The sequence below is a fragment of the Zootoca vivipara genome, chromosome 5 (assembly GCF_963506605.1).
Source record: "Zootoca vivipara chromosome 5, rZooViv1.1, whole genome shotgun sequence".
Taxonomy (NCBI): Eukaryota; Metazoa; Chordata; class Lepidosauria; order Squamata; family Lacertidae; genus Zootoca; species Zootoca vivipara.
Genome location: NC_083280.1, coordinates 66,531,830 through 66,555,875, shown reverse-complemented (window position 1 = coordinate 66,555,875; position 24,046 = coordinate 66,531,830). Strand labels below are relative to the sequence as shown.

The 24,046-nt window shown below is 40.7% G+C and overlaps 1 protein-coding gene across 5 annotated transcripts in view; it reads right to left on the bottom strand.

Moving 5' to 3' along the window:
• Nucleotides 1–1,057: 1,057 nt before the first annotated feature.
• The window catches only part of SGMS1 (sphingomyelin synthase 1), a 75,808-nt gene continuing 52,819 nt past the window's right edge, over nucleotides 1,058–24,046 (bottom strand). For all 5 annotated transcript variants that reach the window (XM_035137415.2, XM_035137417.2, XM_035137414.2 and 2 more), the window contains 5 exons: nucleotides 11,766–12,606; nucleotides 8,733–8,850; nucleotides 4,359–4,512; nucleotides 2,725–2,891; nucleotides 1,058–2,059 (listed from right to left, as the gene is read on the bottom strand). In XM_035137415.2, coding sequence (XP_034993306.1) covers nucleotides 1,880–2,059; nucleotides 2,725–2,891; nucleotides 4,359–4,512; nucleotides 8,733–8,850; nucleotides 11,766–12,385 — 1,239 coding nt within the window. In that variant the 5' untranslated portion in view covers nucleotides 12,386–12,606 and the 3' untranslated portion in view covers nucleotides 1,058–1,879. The remainder of the gene's footprint in view (nucleotides 2,060–2,724; nucleotides 2,892–4,358; nucleotides 4,513–8,732; nucleotides 8,851–11,765; nucleotides 12,607–24,046) is intronic.

Sequence of the window (24,046 nt, the reverse complement as noted above, 5' to 3'; positions counted from 1 at the left end):
TCCACTACATTTAGAACAGGTTTAAACATATTAAAATTCTGGACCTACTTTCAATAAGGCACAGGATTCATGTTGGTTTGTTTTCTTTTACCAAAGACCTCCCCCCCCTCTTTTTTACATCCTTACATTATCCAGAGACACAGAAAGAGAGAGGAAGCTAAACGTGTATTGTTTATAATCATAGCATAGGTTGCTTTGTGGACAAAAAGAACTACTTTTAACTATATAGTTTCAAAATTCCGAGGGGTAAAGAGAAAAATCATATATTGTTTGTTTGCAGAACTCAGCACAGCTAAAATTGTACAATCCTTCTAGCAAAGCTGAACATTTAAAGCCAAGTTTTAAAGCCAAGCCAAACAGAATGAGCCCCACCAAAAGCCAAAGCCAACACAGATGGCATTATAACGTTATAAAAAAAGAGACTACTTGTTTAAAAGCCTTTTTATTTTCCTTCACCATTATTGTTTTACAATACAAATTTCACCTTGTTGAACACACAAAAAACCCTACAGAAGATAACTCTGTTTCACGTAAAATACAGAATGAATATATATATTTTTATATAGATAGATAGATATATGCTTCTTCATTCTTAAAAAACTATTTTGTTCTGCACATTGGCAAGTATAGGATAGAATACTTCCCCCGGACACATTATGTATGGCAGGACTGAAATTTTAGAGTTACATGCAATTTCTGCACAATTCTGTTTTCAAGAAATCAATTGTTTTTCAGCAAAATTTTCATTCAGGGGTGAGACATTGTTTATAGATTGATTTTTGATTTGCTGATCATTTGGAGAGAGAAAATAATCTTATAAAAAGGAATCCATAGCTGTTTTCTTGCTATAGTTAAAATCCATGTATGGAATGGACAATAAAATAATTTAAGAAGCAAATTTCATTTTAACCTCTCCACAATATGTGAAGACTTGATTATGGTATTTGGTTTTTCTTCCAATTTAGTCATCTGAACATTGCAAGCAGATTCCTGATTTAATTTAGATATAAAATCAAAATTTAGTAATGTATACAATACATATAATATTTGTTTGATGGAATACTTTATTTTAAATTAAAACTTTTAGACTGCCTACTGACCATACTATCAAGACAAGAAAGGCACTAGAAACAGATACATCTCTCTCCCAAGAAGCATTTTTTTATTTTAACTCTTTTCTTTGACATGTAAAAATCTTTTTTAGATTTTATTTTTACGCATTTTGAAAAATAAAGTTAGGAAATACTTAGAAAAATCACTTTACAACAGAATAATTTTTTTTTTTGCACTTTTTGACACTGTCACTGCAGATTTACAAAATCAAAGTTTACCAAACCTTTCTGTGTCTATCATTAGTAGCTTCAGTGAAACAGGTAGAAAGATTCCTGTATATTATTATCCCAGTCAGGTATTTAGAAACCTTCATATAGACATTTGCTAGAAAATGGCTTACAGCCCAATCTTTGGGGCAAGAGATATGAAAATTATGTTTTCCCAAGAAAATAATACGCTTTGTTCCCAGACGAGACTGGAAAGACCAGAACTTATGATATAAAAGCCTCTTTTTCTGTTTACGCTGCTGCATCATATACAAAGAAACATGGTGATGAGCAATGCAAATCCAAAATCTATTAACAAGAAATGATTACAGTGCATGATAATTTACGGTTTCCTTATTGTTGTCCATCGCAGATCCTTTGGAGAGAGAAAAAGATCACAGTGCTTACCAGGTAAGAGACTAGATTACAGTCAAGGTAATGGTTAAAAGGTAGAGAGGAAAGGTAGCAGTTCAGTTTTTATGGCATCTCTTCTTGCGGAGTTCTTAGCACTTTGGGACAGTTCATTTGCCATCTCTTCTTCTACTACTTTTTTGTAGCTGTTATGTGTCATTCACCAATCTGCTGTACTTAGGCTGTCTACCCAGTCGGAGAGCTTGCCAGGAAAATGGCCAGTGGTAAGAGCGTGGGACGATGCCCGGAACATTCTTTTCAAAGTACTGGAAGGGTCTATACCACCACACTCGTGCAAGGAGGTTGGTCTGGGAAGCTTCTTTTAGCACCTGCAAAACAACAGTGTTTACAAATGAAGCCTTCAAGAAAGGAAAACCCGCAGGCAGCAAGTTATTTGCTCTTCCAATATATTCCATGCCTGAAACACATTATTAGGGTCCCGTTATGACTACTACCTTTTGGGGCTGGGGGACAGAAAGAAGAAACCCGGGGTGAGAGTTTGCTATGTACCCCATCTCACCAACAGAAAAGAAGAAGAAGAGCACAACAGAGGTGGCACATGGAAACTATGATTTAAATGTGCTTCAGGAACTCTTTCTTCTTATCACACCTTATTATATCTCGGGAAGCAACCAATGTTTTTGCATAGTATCTATTAATAATGGTTTCACATCTTAGAACAAAAAAAAAAAAACCTGTCCCTGACTGTTTCACAAGTAGGAAAGCACCGAGTAGGAAGTACTTAACATAATTCAGGAAGAGTCTGAAAGGCAGATAAGAGCAGCCAAACTTGTTTGAGCTTGTTGCTTCTCACTCTCCCACCCAAGTCCCCTCCCCATGACAGAAATTGTGAACACACACACACACACACACACACACACATGTATACACATATTGCTTCCCCAGAGGATCTGGATAAAGAAATCAGATCCAGTTACAATAACAAATGTATCGGAATAGGTCAGCTAAAGCTATTGGGGGAATAGAGACTCACTTGTTGGTTGGCCATTGTGTGATACCACCAGAAAAGTCTTGTAGTGATGTAATAAGCCACCACCACATCCACAGTGTAGTGGTCGTGAGCCAAGAGGATACAGAACATCCCCACTAAGCTGAGAGTCCAACAAACCCAATGATACCACCAGAGTCGCCGAGGTGAATCTGAAGGTAAGGAAAGGCGGAAAGCATTAATGCCATGTACACAGCACATTCTCCTTCACAGGGTGAAGAATTAAACACAGTATCATAAGCTGAACATCTTGAAACGGGAAAACCCCCAGCACTCTGTGGAATGGAAAGAGGATAGTAACAGTATCATAGATATCTGTGGCCTCAGAACTCCAGCTGCCATTGCCTCCCTGAGAATGTTTCAGGGAATAGTGCAGCCATTCAAGTGAGAGCTCAACTTAAGCATGCATTTCTTGTTTACTTATTATTGCTATTGTCACTACAATTTATTACCTGCCCTTCTTCACCCCCAAGCCCCAGGGTGGGTTACCACAATTAAAACACAGTATTAAAAGCAGTTTAAAGCAACTTAAAATTGCCAGACACACTTCTGTTGGAAGGGAGTTTCACAGCCTAGGGTCTGCCACAGATAATGCCTCTTCCTGGACCATCATCCTCCAAGCTTCTGAGGGCTGTGGAAGGGTGCTCCCTCCAATGATCTTACAATCCAAGATGGTCTGTATGGAATGAGGTAGCTTTTTTCCAGGTATCTGGGCCCTAAGTCATCTAGGGCTTTAAACACTAACATGAACAACTTTAATTGGGCCCAGAAACTTACTGCCAACCCGTGCAGCTGTTTTAAACAGGGGTCATATGAGATCTGAAGGGAACCCCAGACCACCGCACTCCCTCCATCTCTCCCACAATAATTGTTGTCAAGCAGGGCTAGCAAGGTGGTTTCAGCACCTTGACCAGGCCTGAAGCCAGACTGGAATGGATCCAAATAACCAGCTTCCTCCAAGCATGCCTGAAGCTGGACTGCCACCAGCTTCTTGAGCACCTTGGTGGAACGGGATGGGGTGGGGGAATGGGGCATTTGCAGGCTTTATCAATGGTGCTTCAAATATATGCAATTCCACTTACACGCACGGTGCCTCAGAAAAATAAATGGGGAGTTGCCTTTATACTAGTTTCCAGTTTTAATAAGTAGTTATCAGCCATAATAAAGCATACAAAAATAAATTTGAAAGAACAGAAATTAATGGGAGGATCATGATTCTCCAAGAATTGCAAGTGTATGGGTATTCATTGATGCTTCAACTCTGCAACTGGTTTATAAACTGCTAATACTGAAATTAGGTAGCACAGAATTAATCATGAAAAAGGGAACCATAGACTTAGGCTAATCTTCTTCCAATCTCAGTTGCTTTAGAGTTGAATTGGTTTTCCCATTAATCTTGGCTGCACATCAGAAATAACTGAGTCAGCCACACTAGACCAGCATAACTGTATTAGCATTCAGATGCGATGTCAAGTAAAACTTTTATTCAGCAACTATTTTCCTTGGGAAATACATTAACATGGACTACACTCCAATCCCAGCAAGGGAGTATTTTACAGTGTGTTCTCATATTCACTAACATACATTTTTTATTCCAAAATTGAAAAAGTCAAACTTACACTCTTTGATAAATAAGTATGTAAGTGTTAGCATAACTGTGTGACCGCTGAACAAGTAGTCACCACACAGATCGTGTGATCCTGTGATGGACAGCCCGCCTCCAGCAAGCATCTTCATTATCCTCCTCATGTGCGATTCCCAGTCTCCAAAGAGCTGGTGGAAGGAGAGGGGGGGGGGACACATCAGCACATTTCATATTAAGATCCATACCATTTAGAATAATCTTATAAAAGAAAGCTGAATTTACATTCAGAACCAGGCAATTTAAAAAAACAAACAAATCTTATTAGGCATTAAGACTCTAGACCACTTAATGCATCATAGCATTCAATAAATATATTTTAAAACACACACACACACAAATGATCCTAAGAAGCCCACAACCATAGATTTACCAAGGGAAAGGTACCTAAGAATTGAAATAATATCACATTAATTATTCCAACTGCAAATGCATGAATAATTAAAAATATAGGGTTGTATCTAACAAAGCAATCCCATTAGTGCTAGGACTTCTGCTTGCATAATAGGATTTCTTCTCCTTTGCTCGCACCTCCCCTGCCCTTCCCTCCAAATCAGCTCCAGAGGGTTGAGGAACCCCCTGAACACATTTGGGAGGCATTCATAGAGAAGAACTACCACTGCACAGGTGCTAGTGGTATGACTTTGTGTGATACAACCCAAGTCAAAAAAGCAAATAACTTGCCTAGAACCATCATTTGCTAGGTCTGAATAATTTGGCGAAAGATAAATCAATTGGCATCTTCTTTAAAGAAGCTTGTTGGCTGATAAGAAATGGCTGATATGCATGTTATCCTCCGTGGTTACTATGTACATAAGGCATGATCCAGCCAGTGTTACACACTTTTAATTGCCAATGGTCTCACATGTTAAACACATGCCTGTTAAACATTATAAATCTTGCCTGAAAAATCATGATATTGGAATTCACAAAACATCTGGGATTCACATTGGTTTCTGAGATCATTACTCTCACTGCTATTACATTTTTCTTTCTCTCTGAAAGCTCCCTCTGCAACAAAAGGGGCTAAAGATAATTAACAGATGCCTGCAGGCTGTAAGCAGCTCACCTCCAATGACCATGCCTGGGAGCGTATCTTAACAGCAGATAAATGGCCATTCAGAAACAATAAGATAAAACTAGCAGAAGTAGTGAAATGTTTACAAGTGCTCCCATTTAAAATCCTGTCCCCGCCCCCCAAACGGGTGTGCATGGCTCACAATGTTAAATGATGCCCATTACTGTGTAGAAAAAGTGTTCCCGCTTAAGCCATGTAAATGGGTAACTTGTCTGTATTCTTTCAGTAGCTATAAAGGCATAATTGAGAATAGTTTGTAAACCCTGGCAGCACACTGTGGAATGAACAGGAGAGATGTAGAGCTCCTCCTAGAACAGCTGTTCAATCTTGTATCTAGCACTTGCCTTCTATAATATACAAGTGCTGGAACATAGACAAGAAACCAATAGCAACCATGTGTGAGATGTTCCTTATAAGTACCATGGCTTCATATTATTTCAGCCAAATAGTAATTAAACTTGTCAAAGTGCAATATCCAGTGGAGCCCTGTAGGCACTAACTCTGCATGAATCGGGTCAAAACAGATAAACAGGAAGCTCCAGCTGCCTCTCACAAGATGCTCGCCATCATCTTGGATTCCTCTCACCCCAACATTAGTTCTACAAAATAAGAAGGTTCACCTTTGGATATACAAGGGTTGGTCTGCAGGATTTGTACATCGACACCAATGACTATTTTGGCATCTAATAAAGACCTGCAGGTCCACTGGAATAATATGCTAACCCCTTGACATGGTATATTTGGGAGCTCCTCTTTCTCTATCCCAGGGGTGACGAGCTTGCAGCCATCCAGCTGTTGTGGGAGCCTCATCTGCCCTATCTAGCATAGCCAATTGTCAGGGATTATGGGTTCTGTAGTCCTGCATCATCTGTAGGGCCACTTCTCCTTAGGTTTGTTTAGAAACAGGGAGCTTTGGGATGGCAAGGCAAAGAACGGACAAGAGATTCACAAAAACCTTGCTGCATATGGCATGCACAGTGCTTGAGAAAACATTATGCAATGATGATAGCAGTGAAGAATATAACTCTTTCCCATTATTGTGTCTGCCCTCTATCCTCTATCATGCAATGAAGATTAATAGAGGGTTGTTGAGGCTAACGTACTTCTCTTACAGTCACAGAGCTATGGCATGTTTGTGGGATATTGTACAGATAGCAAAGCTTACATGTACATAATCTGAAATGCTATTGGTAGAACAAGGTCGATGCCAGAGATCTCGACAACAACCTCCTATCATGCTTGCTTGTACAACCAGCGGACCTCATCTGTCCTGCTTGGTGAAAATCACTAAGCATCCCCAGTGCTCTACTGCATGGTATAAAAGTAACAGTTGCCACTGAAGATGGTAGTCACAAACAATCCTATAAATTATGAACCAGTCTTTCTCATTTTCACTTCAGGGATGGTGACTTGATGGTTGCAACTCAGCCCCTGACTATCCTGAATGACAAATGGCTTTTCAATTGTTTGATTTTTAAAAAGCAGGATTTATATACTGTTTAATCATCAAAACCTAAGTGAGTTACAAAATTTACTATTTTTTTTTATAAAAAAGCCTTTATTTCATATTTTATAATTACAAAACGGAAACATAAATCAAAATCATAAATCATAACTCATACATTGAATTGTACAAAGACAACTCCAAGTCAAGAAAAGAGGGGGGGAAAAGAAAGAAAGAAAGAAAAAAGAGGGAAAAAAACAGGAGAGAAAAAAAGGAAGAGAAAAAAAAGTGGGAATACAGTATATATATATATACATGCACATACTTTCGCATATGAGATATATGTACACATACATACACACACACAAAAAAACCGCAACACATACATAAACACTAAAATGTGGTACAGATAAAAAACACTTCCTATTGTATGAACATCACTTCCCTTTATCAATTCTTTCTTATCCTGCTCTATCTTTTTTTACCCCCACCAATATATCCGTATCTACTTAGCAGATGATATGTGAATAGAGATAAGTAGATACAAAATTTACTAATAAAACTCAGGTGTTCAACACAAGTTAGCCTAAAGGTTTTCAAAATAAAATCAAAGAATTTTTAAAATATGCATCGTAAATCAAACTACATGTTTAAACACATGTCAAATGCACATGTCTGGGCAGGCTCCCTTAAAAAAACAACACCTTTTTAGTAGGTGCTGAAAACAGTACAGCAAAAGCACCTGCCTAATATCAATGGGCAAGGAGTTCCAAAGTGTACTGTAGGTGCCACCCCACCGAAAGTGATGATTCCCTGCAAGTTTGACAGCAACATTATGTGGCACCTGTAGAAGTGGCGGTTCTACAGTTCTTGTCCAGGTTCTGGCCTAAGCACGAGGCAGAGATATAGTAAACCACAGTACGAGTTGCATCTCTATACCAGCAGAGGGAAATCAACACCACTGAGATACCTGGAAGTGTCAGCAACCTGCTACATGTGTGTCCAGCAGACACTGATGGTATTGGCACAAGATAGTTCTAGTAATTTCTAAAAAAACCATGTTCAAAATGTGGCAATAGGGGATTCCCTACATTCTGGGAATGTATACAGCTCTATCCTTTGAAGAGAGGAAGTCACTGGTAGTTGTGCTCAAGCTCCAACGGTGCTGATCCCCTTTCAAGAAGGGTGGTGGGAATGTGGACTGCCTTCAGAATGATAATCGTATGACTGTTCTCAAATTGAACACGGTTTGTTTCAGGTGATCCAAGGAAGGTGCTGTTGTTGTTTAGTTGTGTCCGACTCTTCGTGACCCCATGGACCATAGCACGCCAGGCACTCCTGTCTTGCACTGCCTCCCGCAGTTTGGTCAAACTCATGTTCCTAGCTTCGAGAACACTGTCCAACCATCTCGTCCTCTGTCATCCCCTTCTCCTAGTGCCCTCAATCTTTCCCAACATCAGGGTCTTTTCCAAGGATTCTTCTCTTCTCATGAGGTGGCCAAAGTATTGGAACCTCAGCTTCACGATCTGTCCTTCCAGGGAGCACTCAGGGCTGATTTACTTAAGAATGGATAGGTTTGATCTTCTTGCAGTCCATGGGACTCTCAAGAGTCAAAAAGGAAGGTGCTACTGAGCTAAATTCTGATACAGTCTGTTTATTATCAAACACTACGTTTGAGCAACAAGCAATACTGATCAGCTGTGAAAGAATTGTTGCCAATTCTCCCTGGCGAGCAATTTGCAGGTCACCCTGACCAAAGATTTCCAAATCTTTGGGAAAATAAAGAGTAAGATTTTAGACGACAATAATGCAAAGAGGGAAAAAGTTACCTTTGGAGAACAGTTGAAATGCATGCCAGGTACCGGGAGGGTCGTAACATACATCGTAATACACCGATACAGGTACAGTGTGCCAACTATACAAAAAAATCGCCTGCCAATAATGGACCTGGAGGGAAAAGGGAGGAAATTATGCATCACTTGAAGTTTTTCAGGATTTTAAGTGTTTTCGAGACAAAATGAGTGTGGTGCTCTAGATACAATTTATGTGCTCTAGGACAATAAATAATTCATATTCATTTTGGTAAATAAAACATTCATTTAAAAACAAATGGAAGCTATTATTCTCACTTAGCGGGATAGACCAGAAGAATCAAGATAGCAATGGCAGCAGGGTATGGTTCCAAACATTCCCTCCTAACCTGACCAAGAACAGAACTGTGGGCAGAATCATCCAGATATCAGCAGGCTATTGGACAAAGCACAGACTGTAATCTGGAATCCAGCTGAGGGGCAAAACCAGTGGTGTGTGGTGAATTTTTGCATAGGGGAACAATCAGGGCCAGAGGCGCCAGCTTGCAAGGCAGATGACGTCACGCACATGAGCATCGTGCTTCCCTCTGACAGGATGCTGGAGCCCTCCTGCCTCCTTCCCAAAGCTGGGTGGGCTTTGGGAAGGTCGTGGGCAGGCTTTTGGACCCTCTGGAGCATCGTGCCTCCTTCCTTAAGCCGGGCAGAAGCTTCCAGGGCTTTGGGAAGGTGGTGCTAGGGGAACATTTAGGGGACTAGCCTAGTCTCCCTAGTCCACTTACCGCACGCCACTGGGCAGAACCCACCTCTCATTCCAGGCACTGAGATCTCAAGGGGCAAAATATAGCCTAGACTCCACCTGGGTCCTTAAATAAATGCCTTTATTCTCCCCATGCCCCCCAAAATGAGAAGTTGTCATTTAAGTGCATTGGAGGTCCATTACGACAATACTCCTGCAGAGGAAGGCAACAGGCTTCCCTGAACATTGTGCAGAAGTTTCTGTTTCTCCAATACATCAATGTGAACCATTCGTTTCTATGGAAGAAAGAGGCTGAGAGGAGAAAATTGGGAAGACCTGAAGATAGGCTCCCCTATTGCCTCAACAGCTCCCTTCCCTGTTTATAGAGACAACTTTTTTTCACATAAGCCAATAAAAGACATTCAAGAGAGAAAATAAATGTATCTTGCCATGTTTATGGGCACCTCTCTTGTTCTGTACAGGCAAATGTGACCAATTTTAAGTGCAGCCAGCCAATTAAGAAGTATAGCTTCATTCTAGGCCTTTTTGATATCCACGCTAAGCTAGCTTGGAACATAAATAAATACCACAAGACATTAAATGCCATTTATTGCTATTCTTTTAACATTTGGAACCAGTAAGTACTTTATATATTAGAAAGAAATATTATGAAACACATTTTGAAGTTTTCTTTATAGCCTTATAAGGCAGAATTTCAGCTGTACTGGTAGCAAAGTGAGGTTATAAACAATTCTCATAACATTCCAAACTATCAGTGCATTATAGCCTGTGGAGAATTTTTATTCTTATCTCTTGGTAAGTGAAGATAATGACCTGAGAACAGAGAATATACTCACGGAATGAATGTGTGTGCATGCACAAGCAAGCGCGCCGCACGCACACACACACTATATTGTGTATAATGTACACACACACACACACTGAGGTATAATGTAGATAACAATGAACAGGATCCAAAACGGCTTGGCTATTTTCTCTTAAGTGCAAACATACACTTCATCACTAAGGCCATATCTCATACTGCTTTTGCAAATCCCCCTCCTGCCTCCCCTATTTTAAAACTGCTATGCCATGAGGTAGGAGCTGCTTTGCAAAAAACTTTATTAGATGCACGGATCTTTCTACATACTGTTCTTTGTGCACATGCAATTTTGTGAAATATAATGGAATCTTTCCCTCGTAAAACACCAACACATTTTCAAAACTAAACAAACGAACAAAAAATGAACTTGAGGCTTGAGATTGCATTTGTGCAAGCAGCATTCTAAGGGGAAACCATGCTGCAATACTACTATAAATGGCCCTCTTCCTCACGCCCTCTAAAAGCAAGCGTGGCCGTATTTTTCAGCCAGGGGGCAGCACTGACGAGTTGGCCAGCCTTCTGACAGCAGCATGCCAGCAGCAGGCATTGCTGAAGGGGCCAATACACATTCACACATGCACATGTGCTGACATACACGCACCCCACACATTCTGATGCCCACCACCACCATCCCTGGAAGGAAAACTCCCTCCCTCATTACCTAAACCTCTACAACTTCCTCTTTAATGGTGCTATGCCAGAGAGAGAAGAGGCAGTATTCCAAAGTAAGCTAAGGTGCCCAATTTTGGCAGAGGGCAGGCTGGCCGCTATAGGCAGTTTCATGGGCCTGATCTGGCCCATGGGTCATAGATGCGCCATGTCTGCTTTAAGGGCTTCAGCAGATCAGGCACCAATGATCTAGCTGCATGAGCAGCCCAGGTAGTTTCCCCTCCTATGGGCATGGCTCTGAAGGCAGATCATGCAGCAGCCTGGTTGAAGCTAAGCAGGCCCATGTATGATTATTAACTAGATGGGACACTGCCAGGGACTCCCATGCAAACTGCCTTGAATTGCATGGAAGGAAGGAAATAAACAAAATGAATAAAATGGACCTTTGATACTAGAGGAGAGCAACAGAACTAGTATGGAGAATCGTCGTCATTCTGCAAGGAGGGGGGGGGGGGTAAATTACCAATGCAAGTGAGCAGTGTTGGGGCTGGTGGGAAACTTGTTTCTAAATAATTACTTACAAACCAGGTTAACATCTTAGTATAAAAAATCCTTATACATGTTTAACATACAGATTTAATCAAATTACTGTTCTTGCCTCCAACTGGTATTTAACACATCTCTCCAACACATTTTACAAGCCAGGCTCATTATTAAAGAATCAGAGTCAACTTGAAAAAAAATAAATCGGCAAACTATAAAAATAAAATAATATTAGTATCTGGGACTGAATTAAATATTATCAAAATATGCATGTACTTACTTGTATTTTAAGAGCAGCCACTGAATTGCCCAGAGTCCTACAAGGATCAAACCATTAATTTCACAGATAGAAAAGGCCCATTGAACTCGACTAAAGTGATCAAAAAATGCGTCTGGTAGGGGCGGATCCACCTCCTTGGGAGGCACTCGTTCATGGACAACGGAGATTGTCACTGTTGTAAGGACTAGACAGCAAAGTGCATAAAAGAAAGCCAAAAATGTCTTCCCCCATTCCATGGGGTACTGAGAACGTTCCGGCTCTGGCATGTGGATTTGTATCATATCCTTCCTGTACCCATTTGGCATCCCGTTTGGTTTGCTTTTGCTGCTGAAACCATTTTCATTGGTGGAGGTCTCCGTACTGATGACCAAGTGGCCGTTGGCATGCCCGTTCTTGTGTACCTCAATATGGTGCTCCATTTTCAAAGTCTCTATCATGTCCAGCAGACGTTGGCCATTGTCCGAAGACACACGCGACAAAGGGGGCTTCTTGAAATCCTCCTTCGTTAGGTTCACCAAGTCCTGCCCAGTGAAATTCTTCAATGGCTCACAGTATTCTGGCACAACATCTGACAACCAATCGACCACTTCCTCGCATGACCAGAGTGCGATTTCTTTCATTTCGTCCAAACACTTGCCTGCAGTCTTAAAAATCACTTTTAAACAGGACAGTTGTCACTATTTTTGCTTAACAGGAAGTCTCTCTTTGACTCGCTCATCCTGTCTAAAGATCAGTAGAAACCAGTTTTGCAGGTTGATGCACAACAGCTTCAAATCGCCTGATACAGATATTGACATGTGGCATGTAAAAGGAATGTTCACTTCATTTTGCATTTGCCTTTCTACAGTTAAGGGAGAGAGAGAGAGAGAGAGAGAGAAATGTAGTTAGAACATTAATATTTCTTACTGCTGCAAAAGACATGATATTCAGGCAATGTTTGCTTTAATAGAATCAGATGCATTTCACTTATTTATTATTTGCACTCACAACCTGCCCTTTACCAATGATCGCAGGGAAGATTACAAAAAAACAACACAAAATTAAAGCAGGTAAAAAACTAAAATAAGCTGAAATTGTACCAAAATCATAAAATAAAAACTTTTAAATTAAAAAACTGGCACAGAACATCAATTCATAAGGAGGGATAACCCCTACTCAACCAAAGTCCTGGGTAAAAACATATAATGATTTTTTTTGGGGGGGGGGGGCCTCATTCCACAATTTGTAACTTCTCTTTACTTTGTGCCAGCAAATAATCATGGCCAATGCGTGCGTGACATTCCAAACACTTTGAACCAGGGATGGCATGAACTTTTTGCTGTCTGAAGTGGAGAAAAAGGTAACCGGAGCCCCAGCCCTTCAATGATCAGAAGCCAACCAGACAGGCAGGTGAATCTTACTTTGACACTGGCAACAGGACAGCACCTGATACTGCACCTGAGGGCAGCAAGACAGGGGGATACAGGATGGCCACATAGCAAAGCGTGTGTGGGGGTGGGGGTATGAGTATGGGTGTGGCTGTGGCTGTATGTGACAAAAGGCAAAAAAAAAAACCTGCATAACCCAAGACGAAGCAATTTGCCCTAAGTGGGAAGGGTTTATTCACTGGTGCAATCTCAATGCACCACAGGAGGTTAAGGGATTCCACCTGCGATGCCTTAAAATTAAGAGAGATGATGAAATTGTCATTCGGATCAATTTCTTTTTGCAAGTGTTGGGGGGGGGGTTACACAGAGAATTAAAGGGCACTTTCAAGTAGAAGTTCTTAGGATGAAAGTGCAAGTCACATTCGCCCTTCTCCAAGCCAATGAAGAGAACAAAACACACAATGAAAACGGGTCCCTAGCCCTACTGTTGGAGTGGGGCGGGGGGGGGGGGGGAGAAGCCTGGAAGCATGTGGGCAGTGCATGAAGAACCTCAGACAGACTACTGTTGCTGAACAGGGCATTTCACATCCACACACAGACACATATAACCCTTCTCTCTCCCTGCATAAGGCAATATAGTCAGCTTTGTGAATAGTGAGGCTTTTAAATATCAAGTTCCCCAAAGCAGCCCCCACAACCACATTGCAATGGAAAAAAGAATTCAGGAACTCAGGAGATTTTCAAAAGGTTCTGTGGCAGAATAAGAAGCTAATTCTTGGGGTTGGGACACCCCCGTGTGTGCAAATCCAAGTCTTTTATAGTAGGGTCGTTTGAACTACGGCAGTTCAAAATGAAATCAGTTTCTTTGGGATTTGTTTAGCCTTATGCTGGTTACTTCTCCCTTTAGAACAGCATGCTAGCTGGAAAATGACATCTGGGCGAATAATCTTGGATAAAGCAAAGTATTAACTTCAGTGGAGATACCAAGAGGCAAGGGATTACACAAGGCTAACTTCCTGGCAGAGGAACGTTTAGTATTTTTCAAGAATTCAGCAGAGATGTCTGCCTATTAATTGTCTGTGTAATCCAAGTAGGTTAAAGGTTGGGTTGAACAGTAAGACATCAGATGAGAGCTTGTGTTTGGAAACTGAGTGGGTGAAAAAAAATGGGTGCAGCAATACTGAACCTGTTCCCATATAAACACAGTAGTAGGGACTCAGGACACACTGATCCTCAATCTATTGTTTGGAAGTTCATGCGGATTCAAGTAAATAATTTTCAATGCTACATAAAAATAATAATAATCAGACAATACAAAGTAAACATGCTTAACCAAGGAAATATATAAAGCAGAAGGCAGAAGTTTTCATTAAAAAATTGTGCTTGCTAATGTACGGTCTGATTAACTAGCCAAAATGATCCAATGTGATTTGGTATCATGATTCTGATGACAGATTTGGCTTTAGGAAATCAAAAATCATGTAGTTGCATACTGCCATCCATATGCACAGCAACGGCAGCCAATATGGTGCTCTCCAATGGTTTTGGACTTCAGCCTCAGCCAGCATGGCTTGTAGCTAAGGATGATGAGCGGTTATAGTCCCACAACATCTGGAGGGCAGTGTGTTGGCTTTACAAAGAATTAAAGGACAACTCCCTGGGCCCAAGGGGCTTACAATCTAGATACTGAAAGAAATAAAAAGCAGTGGAAGAGGAGGGGAACAGAGGCAAGAATAAAGAATGATCAGTGACTAAACCGATACCTTCCTTTGCTGTAAATACACATGTAGGAATTATTCCTTTCATTTATCCTGTTTTGTTTTGTCACTTTCAGGCTTTCCAGTTACCTATTTATTAGGGTTCTGGGTCCTTTTATATCAGTAAGGAGCTAAAATAATCTCTTCATTGCATTCTGTTAAACTTAAGTATTGCACCTGTTGTAAGGTCTCCTCTCCAGAATTCTGCTATGTTGGTAGCAGGGTAGCATTTGACTCCATAGGCAATAAATAGGCTGTAGTTTACATAAAAGGTTTCATCTCTTGTTTTTCCTGCAGTTCTGGTTCTACAGTATCTCATGCAATTGGTGAGCACTAGTTCTAAAAATGGTTATCTTATTTCCTTATGCTTGTTTCCATGCTTGTGCATTTCAGACATTTTTTGTGTATATAGCCCAACAGAGTTGCCGAACTGATGTATCCAAAATTGTAGTGGCCTATGTCACATGTCTTCCCCCAAAAAAATTTCAATGAAGCATTTTTAGGCGTAATCTGTCCATGGTAAAATAAAAAGAATTTGACATGCATGAACCATTCTGTAATCTATCTGCTAGCTCAAACTAAACTCAAATTAATTCTGCAATAGGCTTTACCAATGTTCAAACTATCCCGGGCTGAGCCAATAATGTGCTGACAGCCTGTTATTTTTGTGAATAAGGCTACAGAGCATTAAAAAGACAAAAGGGCAAAAGTGTATGCTTGCTGTGAACACAATCAGTGGAAACTTTATTCATTTTTAAAAAATGTGCCAGTGTGTTATTTTTTTGTAGACTACTTTCAAAACAACTGGTCTTTATATGGTCACTTTCAGGAACCCTAGAAGACAAAGACAGGTGCTTGAAGAGACACAAAGTTTGCTCTGATCTTTCCCTATAATGGTTTTTTATTAATTGCTTCATAAATAACAGCCAAACTAATGTGTGACTTTTCAAAGAGAACTAGTATACTACCATGTAATCTAGTGATTAAGAGAATGGGTTGTGAAATTGGTTATCAAAAGTGGGGTAGAGAGGCTAGATTTTGTGGTGTACTGTACACTAGAATATGATGCAAGCAGCTGTTTTTATGTTTTCCATTCAGTTAAAAGCTTCTTTCTGTCAGCAACCTGGATCCAGTTGCTCCCAAGGTCTTAAATACTGTAGGTACTCACAGAAAAGCTAATTTTGGAGAATTAGCAATATTACTGCTGGGAACTTTACTGGCGACAACTGTGCACACACAGAACAGCACTGCCTTTGAACGTGGTGCTTACTACAAGAGATTTGGCAAAGACCAATAAGAATCTGATATTAGTGTGCCTGCTCCACACAGGCAACAATAACCACACTGTTGTTGCAAGTGTGGTATTTATTCATATAAAAAAGGTTTAAAAGTAGTAGTAACATGACAAAACAAAGCAACAAAATGACGCTGCAATTTGAAATGCCACTACAGAACTAATGTGTACACAGGCTACATTTATTTTGTGCTTTGCCACCTTGAAGCATATTATGGATCGCTGAAACTCTGCTCCCTCACTTTTGCTGAACTCACTGCAAAAGATGAACAGGGCAAAATGAAGCATTTCACTTCTGTGCAGCAATGCAGTTACTGAGGTTTTCTTCACTCAGCCATGTACATCACTTTGCCTTAAGGGGAGACATAAGATGCAGTTGCAAGTTATTTGCCATTTTTGCTATATTATTCACCCAGCACTCAGCTCTCACCTGTGGATCCTAGAACCTGTCAACATGCAACAGTGGCCATACCCTGAGATCGGCTTCAACTGGCTGGTTAAACCAGGTGAGGGTAGCCAATGGGTCTCAAACCCTCAGTGAGTTGGGGACATGACCCAAATGCAAAGATAGACTCTGGCGGATGGAGCAGACAAGACCAATAGTGGGTCCAACAGTCAAGAAGGCAGTTTCTTCACATGCTGTAGAGGGAAGTAAGGGGCAGGTGGAGCTCAACCTTTTCCATCTAAGAAAAAGAAAACTCTGATCCTAAATCTATGCTGCCTTGTGGGATATCTTCAGGAGAAGAAAAACCTAAGGGGTAAAACATGGGTAGGCGAACTAAGGCCCGGGGGCCGGATCCAGCCCAATCGCCTTCTAAATCTGGCCTGCGGATGGTCTGGGAATCAGTGTTTTTTTACATGAGTAGAATGTGTCCTTTTATTTAAAATGCATCTCTGGGTTATTTGTGGGGCATAGGAATTAGTTCATTTTTTTCCTCCAAAATATAGTGCGGCCCCCCACAAGGTCTGAGGGACAGTGGACCGGCCCCCTGCTGAAAAGTCTGCTGACCCCTGGAGTAAACCCTAGACAATTCTGGAGTGGACTCCCTAAGACAGTTGGATGGTGCCTTGTACACCTCCTTCAGGCAACTCCTGCAGCCAGGCTGGTAGCAACATATTGCTCTGCTTTGCTTTCGACCACATCAGTGAGGCTGGGGGTATTGTCATCAGACAGCCTAGGACTTCCATATACAGTACACTGCCCAGGCTTGCACCCCGGAGAGGTCACTTTGTTGTGGCTAACACAGTGGTTTGACTTCACCGCCGGAGACGCACTCAATTGTATCTTGAGACAGACAGATGCCAACTATAACATTACCAATTTACTTGACAGTTTATTGTGAAGCTAAGTGAGTTTGTGATATAAAGGAGTGAGTCACTGTAATAACATTAAACTGTCAGCCTAAACCAAATAGGTGATTCAGAAAAACCATGGCAAGCAAAACAAACTTCCTACTTCTTTACAACCCAATCAGCAAATTTTTCCACCCCCTGCAGTTTTAAAATGCAATGCAAGTATTTTTAAAATACTAACTGAAAATTTTCTTCACCATAAGTATCCATATCAGTGTCTGACATTTGTCATTTTAAATACCCTTCCGAGAAGGAGAGTGTTTTAAAATATTTACCCCAAGAACCAGGTGAGACAGAGTTGAAGAAGAGAGCCTGACTGCTATTGATTTACTATCTGAAGAAGTGTGCATGCACACGAAAGCTCATACCAAAATAAAAACTTAGTTGGTCTTTAAGGTGCTACTGAAGGAATTTTTTTTATCTATTTAAGTCAAGGTTGAATGAGAATTTGAACTGAGATCTAAAGCTACCTATTTTTCTGCTCAACCTGCTTGGCTCTTATGCATTTAATGCCTCGAATTGCATTGCAAGGGCAAACACAAAATAACAAACCCAACAAAGGAGTTTTAAGTAAAAGCCTAAACGACATTGGCTTGATCTTTAAATGCACCTATGCATTACCTGGTGTATATGCACTGGACAAAAAAAAAAGGAGGGGAGAAGAATGTTGTCTTCTACCACGAACATGAAGCCTACTTAAGGGCACAAGTATGTAGAAAAAGGCAACATTTTCTTCAGGACTCCTATTCAGATAGCTCTCTTATATCAAAACCTGACAAAATTGTCCAGTTATTGGTAAACCAAAAGTAGCACAAAATATTCACACTGCCTTTGCCAGCATTATTCCCCTAATCCCATGTCTTGTCTTAAAATTCCCAAGGAATTTTATCTCAAACCCATATGCCTAAAGCCATTCCATCACACCACTGTTCTGTCTGTAGGTTATGATGTAGCCCTGCTGGTAATGCATGGTATCTATGGCTACATTACCTTGTTTTGTTTTATACATGGTTTTGTTTTATATACGCAGTATATAGAAATTCACAATGTATGTGGGATTACATGAAAGGTTCAGTTCAAAATACAAAGTATCTGTTGGTGGTTGTCACATAAGACTAGGCTGGGGAAAGTGGGTTCTTTTTATACAAAGGAATTGTAAAACCTTACTTCTAATTGGACTGCTGGACAGAAATTCTAGATCATTCGCTGCACAGGAAAAGCGGTCTTATGAGGGAAGAGAATTCTATGCCACTCAAATCTGATTGATTGAAGCGTGGGCTGGCAGGAACATAAGCAGGCTGGCTCTACCACTGTTCCGAGTGTGTTGACCAGAAGGAGGAGGAGGAGGAGGAGGAGGAGGAGGAGGAGGAGGAGGAGGAGGAGGGATAGAAAACAGAAGGCTTCTGGACGGACAGGAGGCTACTGAGCATAGCTGTCAAGTTCTCCCTTTTTTTAAGGGAAATTCCCTTATGCTGAATAGGCTTCCTCGCGAGAAAAGGGAAAACTTGACAGCTATGCTACTGAGGCAAGGGACAACCAGGAAGTAGTCTGCCCCAAAAGAGCTGATTCACTGGCTCATGCCAAAGATTAGCAGAGAAACCATGAAAAGTCTGTGAGCAGTGAATGGGAAAGTTTATGGCAAGGAAGCTTCTAGAGAGAAAAATTCCTGGAAGCCTGGCTGATAGCAAAACCAGCAGAAGCCCTCTGCACCCGATAGTGGTGATAGCTGCATGCCTAAGGAAAAGAGACTATGGATAATTGGCACTTTCAGGAACTGCGTTTTACAAATCCATCTTAATTCAATTTCTGTATTTGAAAGCAACTGTCATTATAACAGTGTCGTTATAAAAGCAAGCATTAGTGACCAATTTAACTGCAGTATTGCCCTTATTTTACCCCCTGTGGGTGATAATAAATAAAGAACATTTCGTTGTTTTGCTTTGCTTACAAAGCGAGCTTGGCTACTAGGTTATAGATCACATAGTGGCAGTGCTTAAAGGGTTTTGAAACATACAATAATTGTGAGAGTAAAACAGAAACCATTTCATACATCTGATGAATCGACAGGGAGAAACAGAGGCTGGTTCTGCGCATATAAGAGGAAGTAATTCTCCATCGCAGAACATTATAGCGTGGCTGAATGGACCCTTAAAATAAGAGAAGGTGGAGCTACACTAACAACACACTGCGGCCCTCTGCAAAATAACTTTGTAGGCTAGCGTGCATGAGAAAAACAGGCTGAATATTGCTATCCTATCTTAACACTTGTACAGTATAAGTAAAACAAAAACTAACATTGCCAGTTTCCCAACAACTTCAGGGTATGATTATTTTCCTACCTAGTTTAAGAAAACAAGTGTTAAATGGTTCCAAAAAGTTAGCCACACTACTTTCATTTTGTTTTTCAACAGGAGACGCTCTCCAGAATTAAGACAAGTCAGCTAACACACATTCTAACCATGATTTGAAAAGCACTAACAGGCTGCTAGGTCTTACCATTCATGCTAGAGCAACAATCCAGAAAGCACCAGTGGTTTTAGCCTACTAGAGAGTTTATTCTTGAATTTCTAAAGCAGCTTACCATGGACGTGGGGTGAGGGAGGGAGGGAGTTGCTGTTGCTGTTGCTGCTTGAGGGGAGGAGAGTGTGTGTCTGCTAGCTAGTCACATTGTTCTCTGGGTTGTGGCCAAGTCTTGAGCTTAATTTTGCAGCTTAGAGTTGCTTGAATTGTGTGCTTTTACGTAACTTGAAGCTGGCCCTGAACAAATATTATGGCTTCGACCAGTTATACTATCTTTATTCCCTACTCACGTGGAACTGCAGTGATTTCAAAGCGTCACCACATATGTTGTGGATACTGAGAATGAGCCATAGGCACAGGAGCAGATGTTAGTCATGTGGACAGTAAGGGGGGAGGTGCAGAAGGGCAGGCTGTGTGGTGCTTCTCTAGGACAACAAGTATGGCTGCTTCTAATTACATCACTGCCCACAAATTATCCTGAAGACATTGCCCTGTGGGTTTCTGGGAGTGGCATTTGAAATGCTAAAGATTAAGAACATAGCACAGCCTATTTCCACTCTCTTAAAAAAAATAAAGAATAAAACTTGAGGCTTCAGATTTGTCCTGGCTCTTTTAACTTTAGCATAATATTTTATGTGAACCTGAATAGTTTTGCTCCCCCCACCCCGCCTTGAGCCTCCAATGTGTTGGCCCCACAGTGACCAAGTGTCCTACACTACAGATGACAGTCCTCTGTTGGGAGGGCTGTCCAGTCCAAATCCAGTTTAACAGACGGATAACTTTCAAAGGGGAGAGCTTAAGGAAGTAATAAGAGGTTAAACATGTTAGTCAAGGTAAAAAATAAGATGAGTTAAAACATGATATAGAAATGACTAAGGATGATATACAATGAAACGCAGTTAGGAGGGACATGAGGAAGTCAACAATGTCAGAACATATGAATGATAAATATGGTATGTTCTTTTCTTTTTGTATTTTTGTGTTTTATGTGATTATTTTTGTATTTTTGTTTTATATGTCTTTTCCGTTTTATAAAATCAATAAATATTAAATGAATAAAAAATCAAAGGGGAGAGCAAAGGCCCTGAACTTTCCCATTAACAGCTAACATCAGGACATCATCCTGAGAAAGACACACTGGCCACCTGTTCACAGTCTTATTATTTGCTATTGGCAAGGTATATAATATGTCTATGTACAGTAATTCTTTCTAAATTTGTATATATACCTGCAAATTAGCACATGCACATTTTACATAGTTCTGTGCCCTCTTCTGACATTTTTGAGGATACATTTCTTCCATTTCATGGCAACACAGAAGGAAAGGTTCACCCTACATTAAGCTCAACCAGCACAGTTCCCACTCATTACAGAGGATCCATATTGTGCATGCACTCCTATCTGAAAAAAGTGCTAAATCTTTTAAGACCATTTTACTAAGGTTTAGCTATAAAGACTACCTCACCTCAAGATCTCTCCTTATGTTCAACCAGTCCAGTACTCAAACATGAGCAAGATCTCTAAAATGTTTTGGGAAAGCAAATTTTCTATGGTTTTACCTAAAGTTACATTCAATGTCTACTGATATTTTTAGTGTTTCTAGATGGAGATTTTGCCTGTTACTCATAAAGCAGCCAACGCTGGACAGCATTTCCCCCGCAATGTCTTCAAATTCAGCAAGACACCACGCAGAAACGTAAAAGACTCAAGGCACTTTGGAGTACTAAAATTGCATTCGCTAGTGTTCATTTCACTTACAAAACATATGTAGCTGCCGTAAGTGGAGAATTCCCATCAGGAATTGCTAATACTACCTAAATTGTTTAGTGAACCATGGAGACAATGAACCTCATACACTAGTTTGAAGTTCACAGACTGTGGCCCATTGCTAAGGTGTTGGCCCTTCCTCGCATCACAACACCTACACTGCATTTGAAGATGCTAAAAATACAATTGTACCATGCCATAATCCTATTATGCCGTGAGTCACCAAGTGACTATTAAAGATTGAGCACAGTCCTAAGCAAGTTAACTACTAAAGTATTAGGGCACCCTTGTCTGGAATCCTTTATACAGAGATTACAGCTGACCCAGATAATGAAGACAGCTTTGTTACGGAAACTTGGATGAAAGAAACACGTTGACAAAAGTGCCCATTAAACAGCCAGTAAAATGGACTCTGAAACCTGTCCGCTTTTGAAATTGCCCACTATTGTAATGATACAGAAAGTGCACCCTAAAGAGAAGCAGTGAAAGCAACTTCTATATTCTAAAACATGCAATGGTGTAGAACAGGGGTAGGCAACCTAAGGCCCGGGGGCCAGGTGCAGCCCAATCGCCTTCTCAATCCAGCCCGCGGTTTTTATTTAAAATGCATCTCTGGGTTATTTGTGGGGCATATGAATTTGTTCATTTTTTCCCCCTTTAAAATATAGTCCGGCCCCCCACAAGGTCTGAGGGACGGTGGTCCGGCCCACGGCTGAAAAAGGCTGTTGACTCCTGGTGTAGAACAATATTGTTAAGTCTTAAGTAGGTTTTAATTTGCTTTTCAATTTATCACAATTTCTAAGCAACTAATCAGCACGTCCACACAGTGAAATACAACACTGCAATCATTATCCCTATTTGAAGTGAGAAAATTTGGTTCCTTGTTTTCTTTAACTGCTGCCTTTGCCATATGCAAGTGCAAGGAGGCACACTGGCAGCCTGGCTTCAGAGTGCTCACATTTGAGAACTGCTACTTCCCTGCCTATTTCACAGCCTTAATGAGAACTCCCCCATGCTGTGTGATCAGAGAGTAAGGGAAAGCTACGATTGAGTCGGAACTTCATTGAAAGTCACACGGAAAGCAGCAACGCCACAACAGACCAACTCATACATGCCTAGATAAAGCTCTTAAATAAAACACTCACGTTTCCCGCCCCCCCACTTCAGCTGCATTTCTCCATACAATGTGTGCAAAGTGTGACATCAGTAGCTTTTAAGAAGAGGAGGAGGAGGAGACCTTACTGGGGAATTCGGTTCATCTGGAGGATGCCTGTAACTTATGTGGGAGGAACTATGTACCGTTAGAGAGAACTTTAAGCCTATCGCAGTTCACAAATGCTAGATTTATTTCACTGCAGCTTTCACAGATCAGACAATGAGAATGGGTGTGCCAAGAGAATGTAGATTACATGGTATGTTGGGTGTGGTGGTATTCAGCAAGCTCAGTTTTCCAGTGCTTAAAAATGGTGGGGCAATTTTAGGATTAAAATATATTGGTTTTAATTTCTTTTTTGCTCCAGAAAAGTATCTGCTACCTAGATAATTAAAGCTGAGTTACAAAACTCCAGGTTTGCGTATCTTAAGTATATTAATGCAGAAATCCAAAATTCATTCCAATTCCTCCCTAAGTGATTGCAGATGCTAAAGTTGCAAATTGAAAACACAACAGTCAGTTACTGTAAGGAAAGCCTTTGTTTTGATTGGTTTTACAAACAAAGCTAATTCTTTTAACAAGGGTGCAAAATCACAGAGAGTGGATTTTAAGGGGGGGGACTGTGAAAAGGCAATCCTATTTTTACCAAATTACTCTGTCAAAATATCAAACGATTACAGGGAAAAGGAGGTTTCTAAAACTGATCTTTTAAACCCAAGTTCCCTTAACAGAGACACATCAGAGGTCAATGGGTTGTACTGTGGCATTCTGATCTTTTTGACAGTACAAGCACTTATAGACCACTTCCTATTGTAACACTACTAGTTGCAGTTGCTACCTGCTACTAGTTAACACCTGTAACAAAGTCTGACTGCCATTCAATGTTCCTTTACCACTACCAATACACACTTTCCGCTGGTCTTAGAAACACTTCTCCAATGCAACACTCCAGATATAACAGCTGTCCCCAATAACTGCTGTGGTTCTCAGCCATGACCCATCCCATTTCACCATTTGAGGCGAAACAGGAATTACAGCCTCCTGCCCCCTCCTGCTTCCCAACCACCACG